The 18854-nt window shown below is 42.3% G+C and overlaps 1 protein-coding gene across 1 annotated transcript in view; it reads right to left on the bottom strand.

Annotated features, from left to right (window-relative positions):
* Positions 1 to 2304: 2304 nt before the first annotated feature.
* The window catches only part of LOC141047161 (uncharacterized), a 130260-nt gene continuing 113710 nt past the window's right edge, over positions 2305 to 18854 (bottom strand). Inside the window, 3 exon segments of the mRNA XM_073542118.1 lie at positions 2305 to 3565; positions 3568 to 3666; positions 3668 to 4254. Of these exon segments, the coding sequence (XP_073398219.1) occupies positions 2555 to 3565; positions 3568 to 3666; positions 3668 to 4254 (1697 nt within the window). The 3' untranslated portion in view covers positions 2305 to 2554.

Genomic DNA, 18854 nt, shown 5'->3' with positions numbered 1-18854 from the left:
GGTGATCTCGGGACTGAGATCTCGAGAGATGAGATTTCAGCGCTGAGATCTCATCTCTCGAGATCTCAGTCCCGAGATCACCATCACCGCATGCGCCGTCCCAAACGTGAGCAGTGTTTGCATAATCGCTTGTGTATTGATGCTTTCAGGTATACCCCTTATCCAGATATTTTTGTGATTTTTTTTGTCATCAACCATATTATACAGACTGTTTATTTGCTGGCTGTGAAGATCCAGTGTTTGGTTATGAGCATTTAGGTGACCCAGATCTTGAACAACATCATCCTCTAATCTCTGTACCTTGTCAGTAAGCTGTGACAGGTTATAAGTATGTGGTCTACAGCATTTGTATACAGCTCTGGCAAAAATTAAGAGACCACTGCAGTTTTATAAAACTCAGCTTCTCTACATGTCTGACAGCCATTCCATTCCAGTGTCAGGTGAATTCCAACCAGAGTACACCTCATTCTACTTAATATGCTTCTGATTGGATGATCACTTGAACCAAGTCTTATTTAATGAAGGAAAGTATAAAAACCCTGCTGTGGTGTTCACAATCTTCTTGCAAAGAAATAGGACAAGCTGGATGGCAAAACAAGTGACAGTAATATTCCAAAAGTAATAGGAATGAAAATATAACTTTTAAACATGCCAAAGGAGTTGAAAAGAAAAGTTTTGAGTGAGGAAAAGAAAGGCTCAATTCTGGCTTTACTAGCAGAGGGATATAGTGAGTGTCATGTTGCCTCCATCCTTAACATTTCAAAGACGACAGTCCATTACAAGGTCAAGCAGCAGACATTGGAGACAACAAAGCTACAGACCGGCAGAGGGCAGAAATGACTCTCCACTCACCGGGATGACTGTCATCTTATTCAATTGTCACTTGGCAAGTGCAGGATGACATCAAGTGACCTACAAAAGGAATGGCAAATGGCAGCTAGGGTGAAGTGCACGGCAAGAACAGTTCGTAACAGGCTCCTAGAGGCAGGGCTCAAGTCATGCAAAGGTAGAAAAAAGCCTTTCATCAATGAGAAGCAATGGACAGGCAGGCTGAAGTTTGCCAAAGACCATAAGCATTGGACGATAGAGGACTGGAGTAAGGTAATCTTTTCTGATAAGACCAATTTTCAGGTTTGCCCAACACCTGGTTGTCTAATGGTTAGATGGAGATCTGGAGAGGCGTACAAGCAATAGTGTCTTGCATCCACTGTAAAATTTGGTGGAGGATCGGTGATGATCTGGGGACCCATCAGCCAGGCTGGAATTGCGCAATTTTAATCTTTGCGAAGGACGTACGAATCAAGCCACATGCAAGGTTATCCTGGAAAAACAGTTGATTCCTTCTGCTCAGGCAATGTTCCCCAACTCTGAGGACAGGTTCTTCCAGCAGGACAATGCGCCATGCCACACAGCAAGGTCAATGTGTGGATGAAGGACCACCACATCAAATCCCTGTCATGGCCAGCCTAATCTCCAGGCATAAACCGCATTGAAAACCTCTGGAATGTAATCAAGAGGAAGATGGATAGTCACAAGCCAGCAAACAAAGAAGAACTGCTTACATTTTTATACCAGGAGTGGCATAAGGTCACCCAAAAGCAGTGTGAAAGACTAGTGGAAAGCATGCCAAGACGCATGAAAGCTGTGATTAAAAATCATGGTTATTCCACAAAATATTGATTTCTGAACTCTTCCTGAGTTAAGACATTAGTATTGTTGTTTATAAATAATTATGAAATTGTTTTCTTAGCATTATTTGAGGTCTGCAAGCACTGCATTTTTTGATCTTTTGTCCATTTCTCATTTTCTGAAAATAAATACAAAATTTAGTGCCTGGAAATCCGAAGACATATTGTCAGTAGTTTATAGAATAAAAGAGCAATTTACATTTTTCTCAAAAATATGCCTATAAAGAGAAAAATCAGACAAATTGAAAATTTTGCAGTGGTTTCTTAATTTTTGCCAGAGCTGTAAATTGCTCCATGTCTTGTCTAGTAGTGACAGATGCAATATGAAATACAAGTCAATTATGGTGTTCCCCATATCAGAATCCCCTGTGCCTTGGGAGGAGGGGAGGAAAATTTCTTTGTGAAGCAAACATTGCTCAGTATGTGGGCTTTGGTGAGAACACAAGATTTGTGGAGCTGTTTTCTTGTGAGACAAACATTAATAAAGGATAAATTGCAGGACTCACAGTGCTTCTTTTTCCAAGTTGAGGCAGTAATGGCACTGGAGTGTGAAGATGAGCCCTTCGAAAAGAAATGCAGGAACGTGAATCACGACACCAATTGATAAGCACCGGCATGGAAGGAGAGTATGAGTGTTTTTATTTTAAAGAGACCAAACATGAGATATGAGAAGGTACAATTTTCGGTTAAAACAACATTCTGAAGATGAAAAAGGCTTCTCCCGTGTGAATTCTCTGAAGTTTATTAAGAGTTAATTTCCATGTAAAACATTTCCTGCATTAAGAACATGAAAAAAAGCGTCTCCCTGTGTGACTGCTCTGATGGCTAAGAAGAGATGATTTCTTCTCAAAACTTTTTCCACATTCTCAACATGAAAAAGGCTTCTCCCCTGTGTGAGTTCTATGGTGGCTAACAAGATGTCCTTTCTTGTTAAAACGTTTCCCACATTGTGAACAGGAAAAAGGCTTCTCTGCTGTGGGGGTTCTACGGTAGTTATCAAGACCCACTTTACTATGAAAAAATTTCCCACATTCTGAACATGAAAAAGGCTTCTCCCCTGTGTGAGTTCTCTGATGTTTGACAAGACTTGATTTCTGGTTAAAACATTTCCCACATTCTGAACATGAAAATGGCTTCTCCCCTGTGTGAGTTCTCTGATGTTTGACAAGACTTGATTTCTGGTTAAAACATTTCCCACATTCTGAACATGAAAATGGCTTCTCCCCTGTGTGAGTTCTCTGATGTTGGACAAGACATGATTTCTGGTTAAAACGTTTCCCACATTCTGAACAGGAAAAAGGCTTCTCTTCTGCTGTGTGAGTTCTATGGTGGATATCAAAACCCTCTTTTGTTTGAAAACATTTCCCACATTCTGAACAGGAAAATGGCTTCTCCCCTGTGTGAGTTCTCTGATGTTTGATAAGACTTGATTTCTGGTTAAAACATTTTGCACATTCTGAACATGAAAATGGCTTCTCCCCTGTGTGAGTTCTCTGATGTTGGACAAGACTTGATTTCTGGTTAAAACGTTTCCCACATTCTGAACAGGAAAAAGGCTTCTCTTCTGCTGTGTGAGTTCTATGGTGGATATCAAAACCCTCTTTACTTTGAAAACATTTCCCACATTCTGAACATGAAAATGGCTTCTCCCCTGTGTGAGTTTTCTGATGTTTGATAAGATTTGATTTATAGTTAAAACATTTTCCACATTCTGGACATGAAAATGGCTTCTCACGTGTGTGACTTCTATGGTGTGAGACAAGATATGATTTCTGTTTAAAACATTTCCCACATTCTGAACATGAAAATGGCTTTTCCCCTGTGTGAGTTTTATGATGTTTAATAAGACTTGATTTCTGGCTAAAACATTTTCCACATTCTGAGCATGAAAATGGCTTCTCCCCTGTATGAATTTTCTGATGTTTGATAAGATTTGATTTCTGTTTAAAATATTTTCCACATTCTGAACATGAAAATGGCTTCTCACTTGTGTGACTTTTCTGGTGTGAAACAAGATTTGCTTTCTTGTTAAAACATTTCCCACATTCTGTACAGGAAAATGGCTTCTCCCCTGTGTGGGTGTTATGATGTGTGATAAGACTTGATTTCTGGCTAAAACATTTTCCACATTCTGAACATGAAAATGGCTTTTCCCCTGTGTGAGTTCTCTGGTGCCTGATAAGTTTTGATTTATGGTTAAAACATTTCCCACACTTGGAACAAGAAAATCTATTCTCTGCGGTGTGATTTTTTTGACATTTAAGAAAAGACTTTTTGAGGGCAAAATTATTTACATATTCTGAACGTGAAAATGGCTTCTTTGCTTTATCCGTTTGTTTTTTAATGCTTATTTTGTGACTTAGATTTTCCTCAGGGATCGGTAATGAATCAGAAGACAGGACCTGTTTCAAAGGATCAGATGGTAGATCTTTGCTGCGAATGGATGATGTTATTGGTAGATCTGGAGTAATGGCAATCACTTCAGTTGTATCCTGTGTAATCTCAAGATCATCTGATTTAAAAATTGAAGATGTCAGCTGTCTCTCTGATCTCCTGGTACAGTCATCTGCCAAGAATAAATACAATTATTATTTTTGAATTAAATCCTTGACATTTATATTTAACATTTCTACTTAAACGATCTGTAAAAATGCAAGTTAAGTTAAAAAGTTTAATTATTCACCAAGACAATGACATTTCACAGTCTGATAGAAAGCCTCATAGCATCAACCAGTAGAGCGTGGTGTTCGGCTGTTTGTTCATTCTGCCTCCCAAATGTGGGTGAAAATAATAAAAACTTCTACTCATGTCACAAAAACAAGCCCAACTCAGGTACATCATCTGCCAGAGGAAAAACAGAGGTTTCATCATTATTAGTGGCTCAAAGCCTCTTGTAAAGCAGCATGATTTCCATAAACCAATTCAGTAATATCCGCTCTCCCAAAGTCACATCTTTCCCTGACTTCTGAGCCTTGCAGTATGCCCAAACCACATTCAACATCCATGTATTTGGCCTTACTATATTGAGAAGAACCCACTTAATTTATAGTGTGTCTCCTGGAGCACAATCTGGACACTAATAAAATGGCAAATGTGTAATTTTCACTCTCCAACATCCACCAAGTGCTAATTTCCAGAAAGTGTCTGTGAAGTCAAAATAGTCACTACTCCTATAGATTAATTCCCTGAGGGTTATAATTTCAAAAATTGAGCCACTTTATTGTGTTTTCTACTGCTCTGGTTTTCTATTTTGTCATATTAGGACTTCTGTAAATGGTGTGTCACATTTTTTCTGGGATCTGCTCCTGCAACATCAGCTTCTGCCACCAGGCGCCGCCTTATTCATTCTGCCGGTGACGCTGGTGATGCAGGAGACATAGCAACCAGAAACTCTGGATGGCACAGGCTCTGTCCTTCCAATAAGATTAGGTTTCCTGGGACCTGTAGTACCATCCAGTCTAGCAGTATGGGATCGTGTGGTGTCCAAATAAAGTAATCTGCTTCCTATTCCCTTCATACAGATATATAGCTCATTCAACTACTGCATAGATCCTGCATGTCTCCAATCATTTCTATTCCATGTCAGCAAGCATAGCTAATGGTATATAGTTTCTTCATCTTACTCTGCTTGTTTCTTAATGCTGTAACGTCATGTAACTTTGTCAAAGAAGTTTATGATTCATTTAGGCCTTCAAACTAGTTTATTTGTCTCTCCATTTATTGTCTCCTGCTGTATTAACTTAGTTGATTGATTGCTATCGAGGTAAACTAGTGATAGATCTAAGAGCAAACCTCCTATATATTCGGACATAGCTTGGGGATGCATTTATGTAGGGGTCCATTTATGTACATTTTTCAAAGTACCTTGCACTTATACATGGCAGTTAGACAGGGCAGCAGTTAGACAGGGCAGGAGACAGGTAAGACTTTTAAACAAACCTATTCCCAGTACATTTGGATTGCAACAAATATTCACCATATGCATTTGCATTGTTTTTATCCTGGTTGCTGCATTTACACACATCCACCGTCCATGCATTAACTCTTTACACTGCATCCACATCGGCCCCTCAGTCCTCTCCTATGTATATAACTCTCACTCTTTTCACATTGCTCAACTGCACAGATCCATTTAGTCACACTTTTCAATACAAGAGACGCTGCCACAAATCACTTAACCATCTGCTCACTCTTTCTATCCTCCTTCCCCTAGTCGCAGGAGATCTCTCTCCCAACCCTGGCCCCTCATGTTATAGTAAGTCGCACCCCTCTACAGCTACATTAAGAAACCCCCCAAATCTCATTAATATTCTCTGCGTGCCTTCTGCTCATTCAACTACTGCATAGATCCTGCATGTCTCCATTCATTTCTATTCCATGTCAGCAAGCATAGCTAATGGTATATAGTTTCTTCATCTTACTCTGCTTGTATCTATAGCACTCACGCTTTTTTCACATTGCTAAACTGCACAGATCCATTCAGTTCTACCAATCAACACAAGAGACACTCTCACAAATCACTTAACCATCTGCTCACTCTTTCTGTCCTCCTAGTTGCAGGAGATCTCTCTCCCAAACCTGACCCCTCATGATATAGTAAGTCGCACCCCTCTACAGCTACATTCAGAAACACCTCAAATCTCTTTAATATTTCCTGCGTGCCTTCTGTCTGTTTTAATTGTGCCCTTTGGAATTCTCACTCAGTGTGTAATAAACTCTCCTTCATCCATGACTTCTTCCTTTCTGATTCTGTTAACCTTCTGGCTCTTACTGAAACCTGGATCCTGAATACCAAGAGACGGGGTCAGAGATCAGTCCGGGTCATACACGAGGATACTAGTCAAAGGCAGGAGGATCACCAAGGTACAAGGGTCAGCGGCTCTAAACTGGAAGCTTTAGCTATCACTAACACTGGTCAGCAGACTGTGAGAGACTGAAATAGCCCAGCTAGCTCCAGAACGAGGCTGAGATTAACCCCCGCATGACCAGTCCAGAGTGAAGACAGCAGAAAATAAACTCCAGACTGGATCATGACAGAACCCTCACTTGTCTTCCCTCCTTTTGAGGTCCATGCTGTCAGACTCTACATGCGAGTGGCGGTTGTGTATCATCCCCTAACATCAGTTCCTGGATCACTTTGCCACTTGGCTTCCACATTTTCTGTCCCGTGACATCATCATCCTCATTATGGAAGACTTTAACGTCCCCTCTCCCCATTTCCTACTCACCTTTTATCTCTAACCTCCTTCTTCAGCCTTTTGCACCCTTAATAACTCTCCTAAACATGAAGTTGGAAACTCCCTCAACTTGTTCTTCTCCCAGCTTTGCTCAGTGTATGATTTTACAAACTCCCCTCTCCTGCTTTCTGACCACAATCTTCTTTTGTTCTTTGTTAAGAACTGCCATCCCTCTCAGATCACCCCCATTTTCCACACTTATAGAAATATACAGGTCATTAACACCCAGAATCTTATGAAGAACTTGCAGTCATCATTGGCCCCTATCTCCTCCCTCTCATGTCCTGACTCTGCACTGAAGCATTATAATGAAACACTGCAAAGTTCCCTGGATGAAACCGCACCTCCTATACATAGAACAACTCGGCACAGACGGCGACAACCCTGGCACATGCTGCAAATACGTTTCCTACAGCGGTGCTCCAGGTGTGCTGAACGTCTGTGGAGAAATGGCGAAAATCCAATCTATCTGAAGATTTCATCCATTATAAATTTATGTTTAATACATACAACACTGTCCTTCACCGCTCCAAACAAACCAATTTCAACACCGTCATCACCTCACTATCCAATAACCCTAAAAGTATCTTTGACACTTTTTATTCCCTACTCAACCCAAGAGTGCAGGCTCCAACCAAGGATCTCTAAGCTGACCATCTGGCCAATTATTTCAAAGAAAAAAAATTGACCATATCTGACAGGAAATTTTCTCCCAATTTTCTCATACCATGCACTGTCCTCCTTCCCCCACTGCATCTAGCTCACTGTCTGATTTTTAACCAGTCACAGAAGAAGAAATGATCAGACTCCTTGCATCTTCTCGCCCTACTACTTGCACCAGAGACCCTATTCTGTAACATCTCCTCCAGTCCCTTTCCCCTGCTGTCACCACTCACCTAACAAAAATATTCAACCTCTCTCTTTCTGCATCTTTCCCTTCTCATTTAAGCATGCCATCATACATCCATTACTTAAAAAAACATCCTTCAACTAAAACTGTGCTGTTATCTATAAGCCTGTCTCTAATCTTCCCTTCATCTCTAAACTCCTTGAATGCCTGGTCCACTCCCGTCTTATCTGCTATCTCTCAGATAACTCTCTTCTCGACACTCTTCAATCCAGTTTCCGCTCTTTACACTCTAATGAAACTGCCCTCACTAAAGTCTCTAATGTTCTACTAAAAGCTAAATCTAATGGTCACTACTCCATGTTAATTCTCCTGGATCTCTCTGCAGCATTCAACACAGTGGATCATCAGCTCCTCCTCACTATGCTCTACTCCATTGGCCTCAAGGACACCGTTCTCTCCTGGTTTTCCTCCTAGCTTTCTGACCGCTCTTTCACTGTATCTTTTGCTGGTTCCTCCATCTTCCTTTTACTGTTGGGGTTTCTCAAGGATCAGTCCTAGACCCCCTCATCTTCTCCTTGTATACTGACCCTATTGGACAAACAGTCAGTAGATTTGGTTTCCAGCACCAGCTCTAACGCTGTCTCCAACATCATGTCCTCCCTCTATCTGAAACCGAACCTGTCAAAAACTGAACTCCTTGTGTTTCCTCCCTCTACTAACCTACCTATGCCCGACATTGCCATTTCCATGTGTGGTCCTACCATTACTCCTCAGAAACATGCCTGCTGTCTTTGGGTCATACTTGACTCAGAGCTTTCATTCACCCCCCACATCTGATCACTGGCTTACTCTTGTTATCTGCACCTCAAAAACTTACTTTCAACTCTGCAAAACTCTTACTGTTTCTCTTATTCATTCTCATCTGGACTATTGTAATTCTTTACTAATCGGTCTCCCTCTTACCAAACTCTCCCCTCTCCAATCTGTTTTCAATGCTGCAGCCAGGATCATATTTCTCATCAACCATTACACCGATGCCAATACCTTTTGCAAGTCATTACACTGGTTATAAGAAAATAGGGGGGGAAGCCAGCACTGCTAAGGTTAGAACGCATAAATTGGAGTGCATATGCACATAATGTCTAGCTGTATTCAAAAATGAGATATTTAGCAAAAAAATTGATCAATTCAATTGAGCCACCCCGCCGCGCCAAGGCAAACTCATATGGGGGCTCCTACTCTATATATTTTTAATAAATGCTGTGCCATTACGGCCTCCTAAATACATTTAGAGCATGACCACATCAAGTGCAATCTGTACCTGAACATTACTGGATCGCTCCCATGAAGCCAGATGAAGCAAGTGCAGATGAAGGCCAACCAGGTCTGAACACAGACATATCAGGAATGGCCTCCACACATTGCCTGACCAGCAAACATAGATGAAGGGCGATGTTGGTCCAGACTATCCCCTATCCAATATGTCTTCAATGCTGCAGCCAGGATCATATTCCTCATCAACCATTACACTGATGCCTCTACCTTGTGCCAGTCATTACACTGGTTATGCCTCCACTCCAGAATTCAGTATAAACTTATTACCGTCACCCACAAAGCACTCCATGTCTCAGCACCACCCTACATCTCCTCCCTCGTCTCAGTCTACCACCCTACCCACGCCATCCGTTCGGCTAATGATCTGAGATTAACATCCTCAATAATCAGAATCTCCCACTCCTGTCTCCAAGACTTTTCACGTGCTGCGCCAATTTTTTAGAATGCACTACCCAGGTTAGTTCGATTAATCCCCAATACCCACAGTTTTAAGCATGCCATATAAAACACATTTCTTCAGACTGGCTTACTGCCTCAACACAATAATCTAACTATCCCTGTGTTGCCCATTCAAAATTTTTACCATAACCAGGTTCTCCGTATCATGTTCTCATACACTTTATGCATTTAATAGCCCTGTTTCTGGACTGTTACATACTTAGGCTGAGTTCATGCAGCATTACATCAAGAGGGCGCTAAACTAGAAGAAGAGGGGATGGAAACAAAAACAGACACGAACATGAAGCCAGAAAAATACTGATGAAGGATACGAGTTGTGGCAAAGAAGACCCAAGACAACACACTCGGAAGGGAGGTAAGAACATTTCTAAAACAATCCACAGGGAGGATATTGGAACAAATCAAAATCCTCTAAACTGCATGCTCGCTAACGCCAGAAGCCTGATAACCAAGATGGAAGAATTAGGAGCAGAAATATCTACGGGTAACTATGACATAGCGGGAATAACCGAGACATGGTTAGATGGAAGCTATGACTGGGCAGTAGTGTTGAGCATTCCGATACCGCAAGTATCGGGTATCGGCCGATACTTGCTGTATCGGAATTCCGATACCGACTTCCGATATTTTTTCAATATCGGAAGTCGGCATCGGAATCGGAAGTTCAAAGTTGATTGACAGCCTGACGTCATCATGATGCGCGGTGTGTGCGCATCATGATGCGCCGTCATTTCGGGCCTTCCGGGGGTCTCTGCCGGCCTGCCGGGGGGCTGTGCCGGCCTGCCGGGGGGCTGTGTGGACTGCCCGGGGTCTGTACCGGCCTGCCGGGGGGCTGTGCCGGCCTGCCGGTGGTCTGTGCACCCTGTGGGGGTCTGTACCGGCCTGCCGGGGGGCTGTGCCGGCCTGCCGGTGGTCTGTGCACCCTGTGGGGGTCTGTACCGGCCTGCCGGGGGGCTGTGCCGGCCTGCCGGGGGGCTGTGCTGATGTCCGGGGGTCTGTGCAAGCATCGTCCGATGGGACTACAAGTCCCATCTGGCGATGCCTGCTACCATGACAGTGATTGACACATTAGCCAATGATGGGACAGTAGTAGTGCAAAAATTAAAGATGTGTCTGACAGGATATCAGGACTCTTCAGACCTACAGATGACTACCCATTCCTGCTACTACATGTGGGGACAAATGACACCGCAAGAAACGACCTGGAAACCATCTGCAGAGACTTTGAAGACTTAGGCAAGAAAGTGAAAGAACTGGGAGCGCAGGTGGTCTTCTCTTCCATCCTCCCAGTGGATGGCCATGGAACAAGGAGGTGGAATAAGATTCTGCAGGTGAACAACTGGCTACGTCGATGGTGCCGTCAGCAACGATTTGGATTTCTGGATCACGGAGTGAACTACTTATACGATGGACTACTTGCTAGAGATGGGGTGCACCTTACGAAGACTGGAAAGCATGTATTTGGAAGTCGCCTTGCTACACTTGTAAGGAGAGCTTTAAACTAGAACAACATGGGAAGGGAAGCAAAAGACCAGAAAAAGCCATACACCTGACAAATGCTATTGAGAACTCTGCTAATAGAAGTGGAAAGGAAGAACAAAGACGAAAGAATCTAATTAATAAAAATATTGGAGAAAGAGAAACCAATCACAAACTAAAATGTTTCTATACTAATGCACAAAGCATGGGCAACAAACAAGGAGAATTGGAACTACTAACACAGGAAAAGAAATATGATGTCATTGGAATCACTGAAACTTGGTGGGACGATACACATGATTGGAATACAAGACTAGAAGGATACAACTTATTTGCAAGAAACAGACTTGATAAACGAGGAGGGGGTGTTGCATTGTATGTTAGAAACGCATATATCTGCACAGAGATTGAAGCTTCAGAGACTGGGAGTTCTGTGGAAACTGTTTGGGTAAGAATACAAGGACAGAACAATGGAAAGGACACCATTGTAGGCATTTACTACAGGCCGCCTGTGCAAGCTGAAGATATGGATGAACTCTTTATGCATCAAATGGCCAAGTTCTCCAAAAAATATGACATAGTTGTCATGGGAGATTTCAACTATCCAGACATTTGTTGGGAATCTCTCTCAGGCAAAACTAACAGGTCAAGGAAATTTTTATCCTCTCTTGCTGACAACTTTATCTTCCAAAAGGTAGGGGAGAAAACAAGGGGAACTGCTACCTTGGATCTAATCCTTATAAACAGGGAGGAAATGGTTGAGGAGGTAAAAGTGGCTGGAACCCTAGGAGGTAGCGACCATGCTATTTTAGAATTTTGGATAACTAGAGGCGGAAGACCTGTGAAGACTCAGACGTCAAGGTTAGATTTCAGAAAGGCAGATTTTAAGGGATTCAGAAAGATAATTGGAGGGATCCAATGGCTGGATATCCTTAAAGACAAAAATGTCCAGGAAGGATGGGAAATCTTGAAAAATGAAATTCTCAAAGCACAGTTGTTAACAATTCCGAAAAGAGGGAAGAATAGGAAGCATTTAAGGAAACCAGGATGGGTGAACACAGAACTTAAGCACATGCTAAAAAGGAAGAAAAAAATGTTTATAAAATGGAAAGAGGGAGGCATATCTAAAGAAGAATATAATGCTGTCTGCAGAATCTGCAGGGCACAAATCAGATTAGCTAAAGCTGAAAATGAATTGAGGCTTGCAAGAGATGTCAAAAGCAATAATAAAGGATTTTGGGGATATGTCAAAAGTAAAAGAAAAGTCAAAGATGCTATAGGATTTTTACAGGATGAAAATGATGAAATGGTAAGACAGGATGTTGAGAAGGCTGAACTTTTAAATTCCTATTTTGCATCTGTTTTCTCTCAGAAAGGAAATGTAACACCAACTGTTATTCACTGTCCTATTAAGGGAATAGAAGAATCCAGGATATCTATAAACAGAAAGATAGTGAGGAAACACTTAGCTAACCTAAATGAATTCAAGTCTCCAGGTCCAGATGAATTACACCCCAGAGTACTGAAGGAGATAGCAGAAGAAATTTCTGAACCACTCTCCATAATCTTTGAAAATTCTTGGAGAACAGGAGAAGTGCCAGAAGACTGGAGAAGAGCAAATGTTGTTCCTATCTTCAAAAAGGGGAAGAAGGTGGACCCAGGCAACTATAGGCCGGTGAGTCTGACTTCTATACCAGGAAAGATCTTTGAACAAATTATTAAACAACATGTAAGTCAATACCTGGATAAGAATGAAGTGATCAAACAGAGTCAGCATGGGTTTGTAACTAATAAGTCATGTCAGACTAACTTAATTTCCTTCTATGACGGTATCACTGATTGGGTGGATCAAGGAAATGCTGTAGATATAGTATATCTTGACTTCAGCAAAGCATTTGACAAAGTCTCTCATACAATCCTTATTGAAAAAATGACTAAGTATGGAATGGACAAGGCAACTGTTAGGTGGATTCATAGCTGGCTTAGTGATCGGACCCAAAGAGTGGTCGTAAATGGCTGCACATCCAGTTGGAAGAATGTCTCAAGTGGGGTACCACAGGGCTCTGTCCTGGGCCCTGTATTGTTCAACATCTTTATCAACGATTTAGATGAAGGAATTGAGGGTAAACTGATTAAATTTGCTGATGACACAAAGTTAGGAGGGATAGCTAATACTAGAGAAGAGAGAGAGCGGATTCAAAAAGATTTAAATAAACTGGAGAAGTGGGCAGTAACTAACAGAATGGTTTTTAACAGGGAGAAATGCAAAGTACTACATCTGGGCAATAAAAATGAAAAAAGCATATATAGAATGGGAGGAATAGGGCTAAGTGACAGCACATGTGAAAAAGACTTGGGTATACTAATAGATCACAGACTGAATATGAGTCAACAGTGTGATGCAGCAGCAAAAAAGGCAAATGCAGTTCTAGGATGTATTAACAGAAGCATACAGTCTAGATCACGTGAAGTCATTATTTCCCTCTACTCCTCTTTGGTCAGACCTCATCTGGAATATTGTGTCCAGTTTTGGGCACCACATTTTAAAAAAGACATCAACAAACTGGAGCAAGTTCAGAAAAGAGCGACCAGAATGGTGACCGGTCTGCAAACCCTGTCTTATGAGGAAAGGTTGCAGGATTTGGGAATGTTTAGTTTGCAAAAGAGAAGACTGAGAGGAGACTTAATTGCTGTCTACAAATATCTAAAGGGCTGTCACATTGTAGAAGGATCAACTTTATTCTCATTTGCACAAGGAAAGACTAGAAGCAATGGGATGAAACTGAATGGGAGGAGACACAGATTAGATATTAGAAAAAACTTTTTGACAGTTAGAGTGATCAATGAGTGGAACAGGCTGCCACGAGAAGTGGTGAGTTCTCCTTCAATGGAAGTCTTCAAACAGAGGCTGGACAGACATCTGACTGGGATGATTTAGCGAATCCTGCTTTGAGCAGGGGGTTGGACCAGATGGCCCAGGAGGTCCCTTCCAACTCTACGATTCTATGATCCGGCTAATGTGTTAAATGTTAAAAAAAAAAAAAAAAATACTACATACATACTACATGCATGCTACATACATACTACATGCTACATACATACTACATACATACCACATATATACTACATACATACTACATACATACTACATGCATGCTACATACATACTACATATATACTACATGCATGCTACATACATACTACATGCTACATACATACTACATATATACTACATACATACTACATACATACTACATGCATGCTACATACATACTACATGCTACATACATGCTACATATATACTACATGCATGCTACATACATACTACATGCTACATACATACTACATGCTACATACATACTACATATATATATACTACATACATACTACATACATACTACATGCATGCTACATACTACATGCTACATACATACTACATATATACTACATGCATGCTACATACATACTACATGCTACATACATACTACATATATACTACATACATACTACATACATACTACATGCATGCTACATACATACTACATGCTACATACATACCACATATATACTACATACATACTACATACAATACATTCATACAATACATACATAGACATACAGTACATATAACATAGAGTAACATACTTACCAATACTTGTCACATTGTTCCCCGAAGCCATTGTCTTTTACGGAATAAATATTAACATAACAAACCACAAAAATACTCACCCACGATCCGAAGCAGTCCAGGAGTGTGTCCCACGACGATCTTGGGTAGAGAACTGCAGCATCAGCTGTTGTTGCCATTCTCTACGGGCTGCAGGAATCCAATGACGGAAGGTAGGTATCCTTCCGCACTGTATTCCTCCGCCACTTAAAAAAAAAAAAAAGTCCCTAGTCTCACTTTATGCCATTGCTGCGTGGGAATTTCCCACACAGCAATGGCATAAAGTGAGACTAGAGACTTTTTTTTTTTTTTAAGTGGCGGAGGAATACAGTGCGGAAGGATACCTACCTTCCGTCATTGGATTCCTGCAGCCCGTAGAGAACGGCAGCAACAGCTGATGCTGCAGTTCTCTACCCAAGATCGTCGTGGGACACACTCGTGGACTGCTTCGGATCGTGGGTGAGTATTTTTGTGGTTTGTTATGTTAATATTTATTTCGTAAAAGACAATGGCTTCGGGGAACAATGTGACAAGTATTGGTAAGTATGTTACTCTATGTTATATGTACTGTATGTCTATGTATGTATTGTATGAATGTATTGTATGTAGTATGTATGTAGTATATATGTGGTATGTATGTAGCATGTAGTATGTATGTAGTATGTATGTAGCATGCATGTAGTATGTATGTAGTATATATGTAGTATGTATGTAGCATGCAGTATGTATGTAGCATGCATGTAGTATATATGTAGTATGTATGTAGCATGTAGTATGTATGTAGCATGCATGTAGTATGTATGTAGTATGTATGTAGTATATATGTAGTATGTATGTAGCATGTAGTATGTATGTAGCATGCATGTAGTATGTATGTAGCATGTAGTATGTATGTAGCATGCATGTAGTATGTATGTAGTATGTATGTAGTATATATGTAGTATGTATGTAGCATGTAGTATGTATGTAGCATGCATGTAGTATATATGTAGTATGTATGTAGCATGTAGTATGTATGTAGCATGCATGTAGTATATATGTAGTATGTATGTAGCATATATGTAGTATGTATGTAGCATGTAGTATATATGTAGTATGCATGCATGTAGTATATATGTAGTATGTATGTTGCATGTAGTATGTATGTAGTATGTATGTTGCATGTAGTATATATGTAGTATGAATGTAGCATGTATGTAGTATGTAGTATGAATGTAGCATGTATGTAGTATGCATGTTGTATGTATGTAGCATGTAATTTTTTTTTTTTTTTTTTTTACATTCAACACATTAGCCGGATGATGGGACTACTACTGTCCCATCATTGGCTAATGTGTCAATCACTGTCATGGTAGCAGGCATCGCCCGATGGGACTTGTAGTCCCATCGGACGATGCCTGCACAGACCCCCGAAGCCTGCACAGCCCCCCGGCAGGCCGGCACAGCCCCCCGGCAGGCCGGCACAGCCCCCCGGAGCCTGCACAGCCCCCCTGGCAGGCCGGCACAGACCACCGGAGCCTGCACAGACCCCCTGGCAGGCCGGCACAGCCCCCCGGCAGGCCGGCACAGACCACCGGAGCCTGCACAGACCCCCTGGCAGGCCGGCACAGCCCCCCGAAAGGCCCGTACAGACCCCAGAGAGGCTGTACAAGGGAAAAACAGGATTTTTCTTATTCCGATACCGGAAGTCCCATAGACTTGAATGGGACTTCCGGTATCGGAATCGGCGATACCGATACTTTTTTTTTAAGATCGGCCGATCCATTCCGATCCGATACTTTGAAGTATCGGACGGTATCGCTCAACTCTACTGGGCAGTTAACTTATAGGGTTACAGTCTGTTTAGAAAGGATAGTAAAAATCGGAGAGGAGGAGGGGTTTGTCTTTATGTAAAGTCTTGTCTAAAGTCCACTTTAAGGGAGGATATTAGCAAAGGGAATGAGGATGTCAAGTCCACATGGGTCGAAATACATGGAGGAAAAAAGAGTAACAAAATTCTCATTGGGGTCTGTTACAAACCCCTAAATATAACAGAAACAATGGAAATTCTACTACTAAGGCATATAGATGAAGCTGCAACCCATAATGAGGCCCTTGTTATGGGGGACTTTAACTACTAGGATATTAACTGGGAAACAGAGACCTGCGAAACCCTTAAAGGCAACAGGTTTCTGCTAATAACCAAGACAAATCTTTCACAATTGGTGCAGAATCCAACCAGAGGATGCTCAGATCACCTATATGTAGCAGAAATACAGCATTGCTATGAGCGCCGACCACAAGGTGGCGTTCATAGCAATCAGCCATCAACAACCATAGAGATCTGTATGAGTCCTCTGGTTGTCATGGCAATGTGTCGCTGACCCCCGGTCACGTGACAGGGGTTGGCGATGCGCTCATTTCCGGTCGCACATCGGAAGTACTAGTAAAATGCCCGCTGTCAGCGTTTGACAGCGGGATTTAACTAGTTAATAGGCTCGGGCGGATCGCAATTCCGCTCGCACCTATTGTGGGCACATGTCAGCTGTTTATAACAGCTGACATGTCGCGGCTTTGAGGTGGGCTCACCGCCAGAGCCCACCTCAAAACAGGAGATACTGACCGCTGACGTACTATCCCGTCAGCAGTCAGAAAGGGGTTAAGGGTCACCAATCTAACCCAAGAAGAGGTGCGAAACCAGTTAAATAAGATTAAAATAGATAAATCTCTGAGTCCGGATGGCATACAAACATGAGTACTAAGAAAACTAAGTAATGTAATAGACAAACCCTTATTTCTTATATTTAGGGACTCTATAGTGATGGGGTCTGTTCCACAGGACTGGTGCATAGCAAATGTGTCACCAATATTCAAAAAGGCTCTAAAAGTGAACCTGGAAATTATAGGCCAGTAAGTCTAACCTCTATTGTTGGTAAAATATTTGAAGGGTTTCTGAGGGATGTTATTCTGGATTATCTCAATGAGAATAACTGTGTAACGCCATATCAGCATGGGTTTATGAGGAATCGCTCCTGTCAAACCAATCTAATCAGTTTTTATGAAGAAGAGGTAAGCTATAGACTGGACCAAGGTGAGTCACTGGATGTGGTATATCTTGATTTTTCCAAAGCATTTAATACCGTGCCACACAAGAAGTTGGTATACAAAATGAGAATGCTGGGTCGGGGGGAAATATGTGTAAATGGGTAAGTAACTGGCCTAGTGATAGAAAGCAGAGGGTGGTTATAAATGGTATATTCTCTAACTGGGTCGCTGTGACCAGTGGGGTACCGCAGGGGTCAGTGTTGGGACCTATTCTCGTCAACATATTTATTAGCGATCTGGTAGATTTTCACAGTAAAATATCAATATTTGCAGACAGGGCATGACAGCCCTTACTGCTGTATGGGGCCCGGTGAACAGCAGTACAGAAAGGGGCCCCACAGGTCAGGGGCCCCGCTCCTGTACTCCTAGTGCTGTGCGCTGCGGCCGAAGCATTAAAGGACATGTGGCGAAGTCATCGTCATGTGATCAGGGGGCGGTGCTGATCACAGGCCTTTACCATTGATCAACTCCGCCCCCTGATCACATAATGATGACATCACCACAGGTCCTTCAGCTCAGCTGAAGCTGTATCTTCACCGTGGCCAGGTAAGAAGTTTTTTATTATTTAAAGCGGCCAATATGTTTACCCGGCAGATTTGAGACATGGGGGAGGCAAGATGAAGATGGGCAGGATTGGAGACACTGGGGTCAGGATCGAGATGGGGGCAGGATTGGAGACAGGGCAGGATTGAGACGGGGCAGGATTGCAGATGGGGGCAGGATGGAGACGGGGCAGGATTGCAGATGGGAGCAGGATGGAGACATTGGGGTCAGGATGGAAACGGGGCAGGATTGGAGATGGGCGCTGGATTGGAGAAGGGGTCAGGATGGAGACGGGGCAGGATTGGAGACATTGGGGGCAGGATGGAGATGGGGCAGGATGGAAACTTTGGGGGCAGGATTGGAGATGGGCAGGATGGAGATGGGGGCTGGATTGCAGAAGGGGGCAGGATGGAGACGGGGCAGGATTGGAGACATTGGGGTCAGGATGGAAACGGGGCAGGATTGGAAACATTGGGGGCAGGATGGAGAAGGGGGCAGGATTGGGTCAGGAT

This window comes from Dendrobates tinctorius, unplaced genomic scaffold (assembly GCF_039654945.1).
Source record: "Dendrobates tinctorius isolate UK_male_01 unplaced genomic scaffold, ASM3965494v1 ptg000126l, whole genome shotgun sequence".
Lineage (NCBI taxonomy): Eukaryota > Metazoa > Chordata > Amphibia > Anura > Dendrobatidae > Dendrobates > Dendrobates tinctorius.
This window is presented reverse-complemented; position numbering and strand designations above follow the sequence as displayed.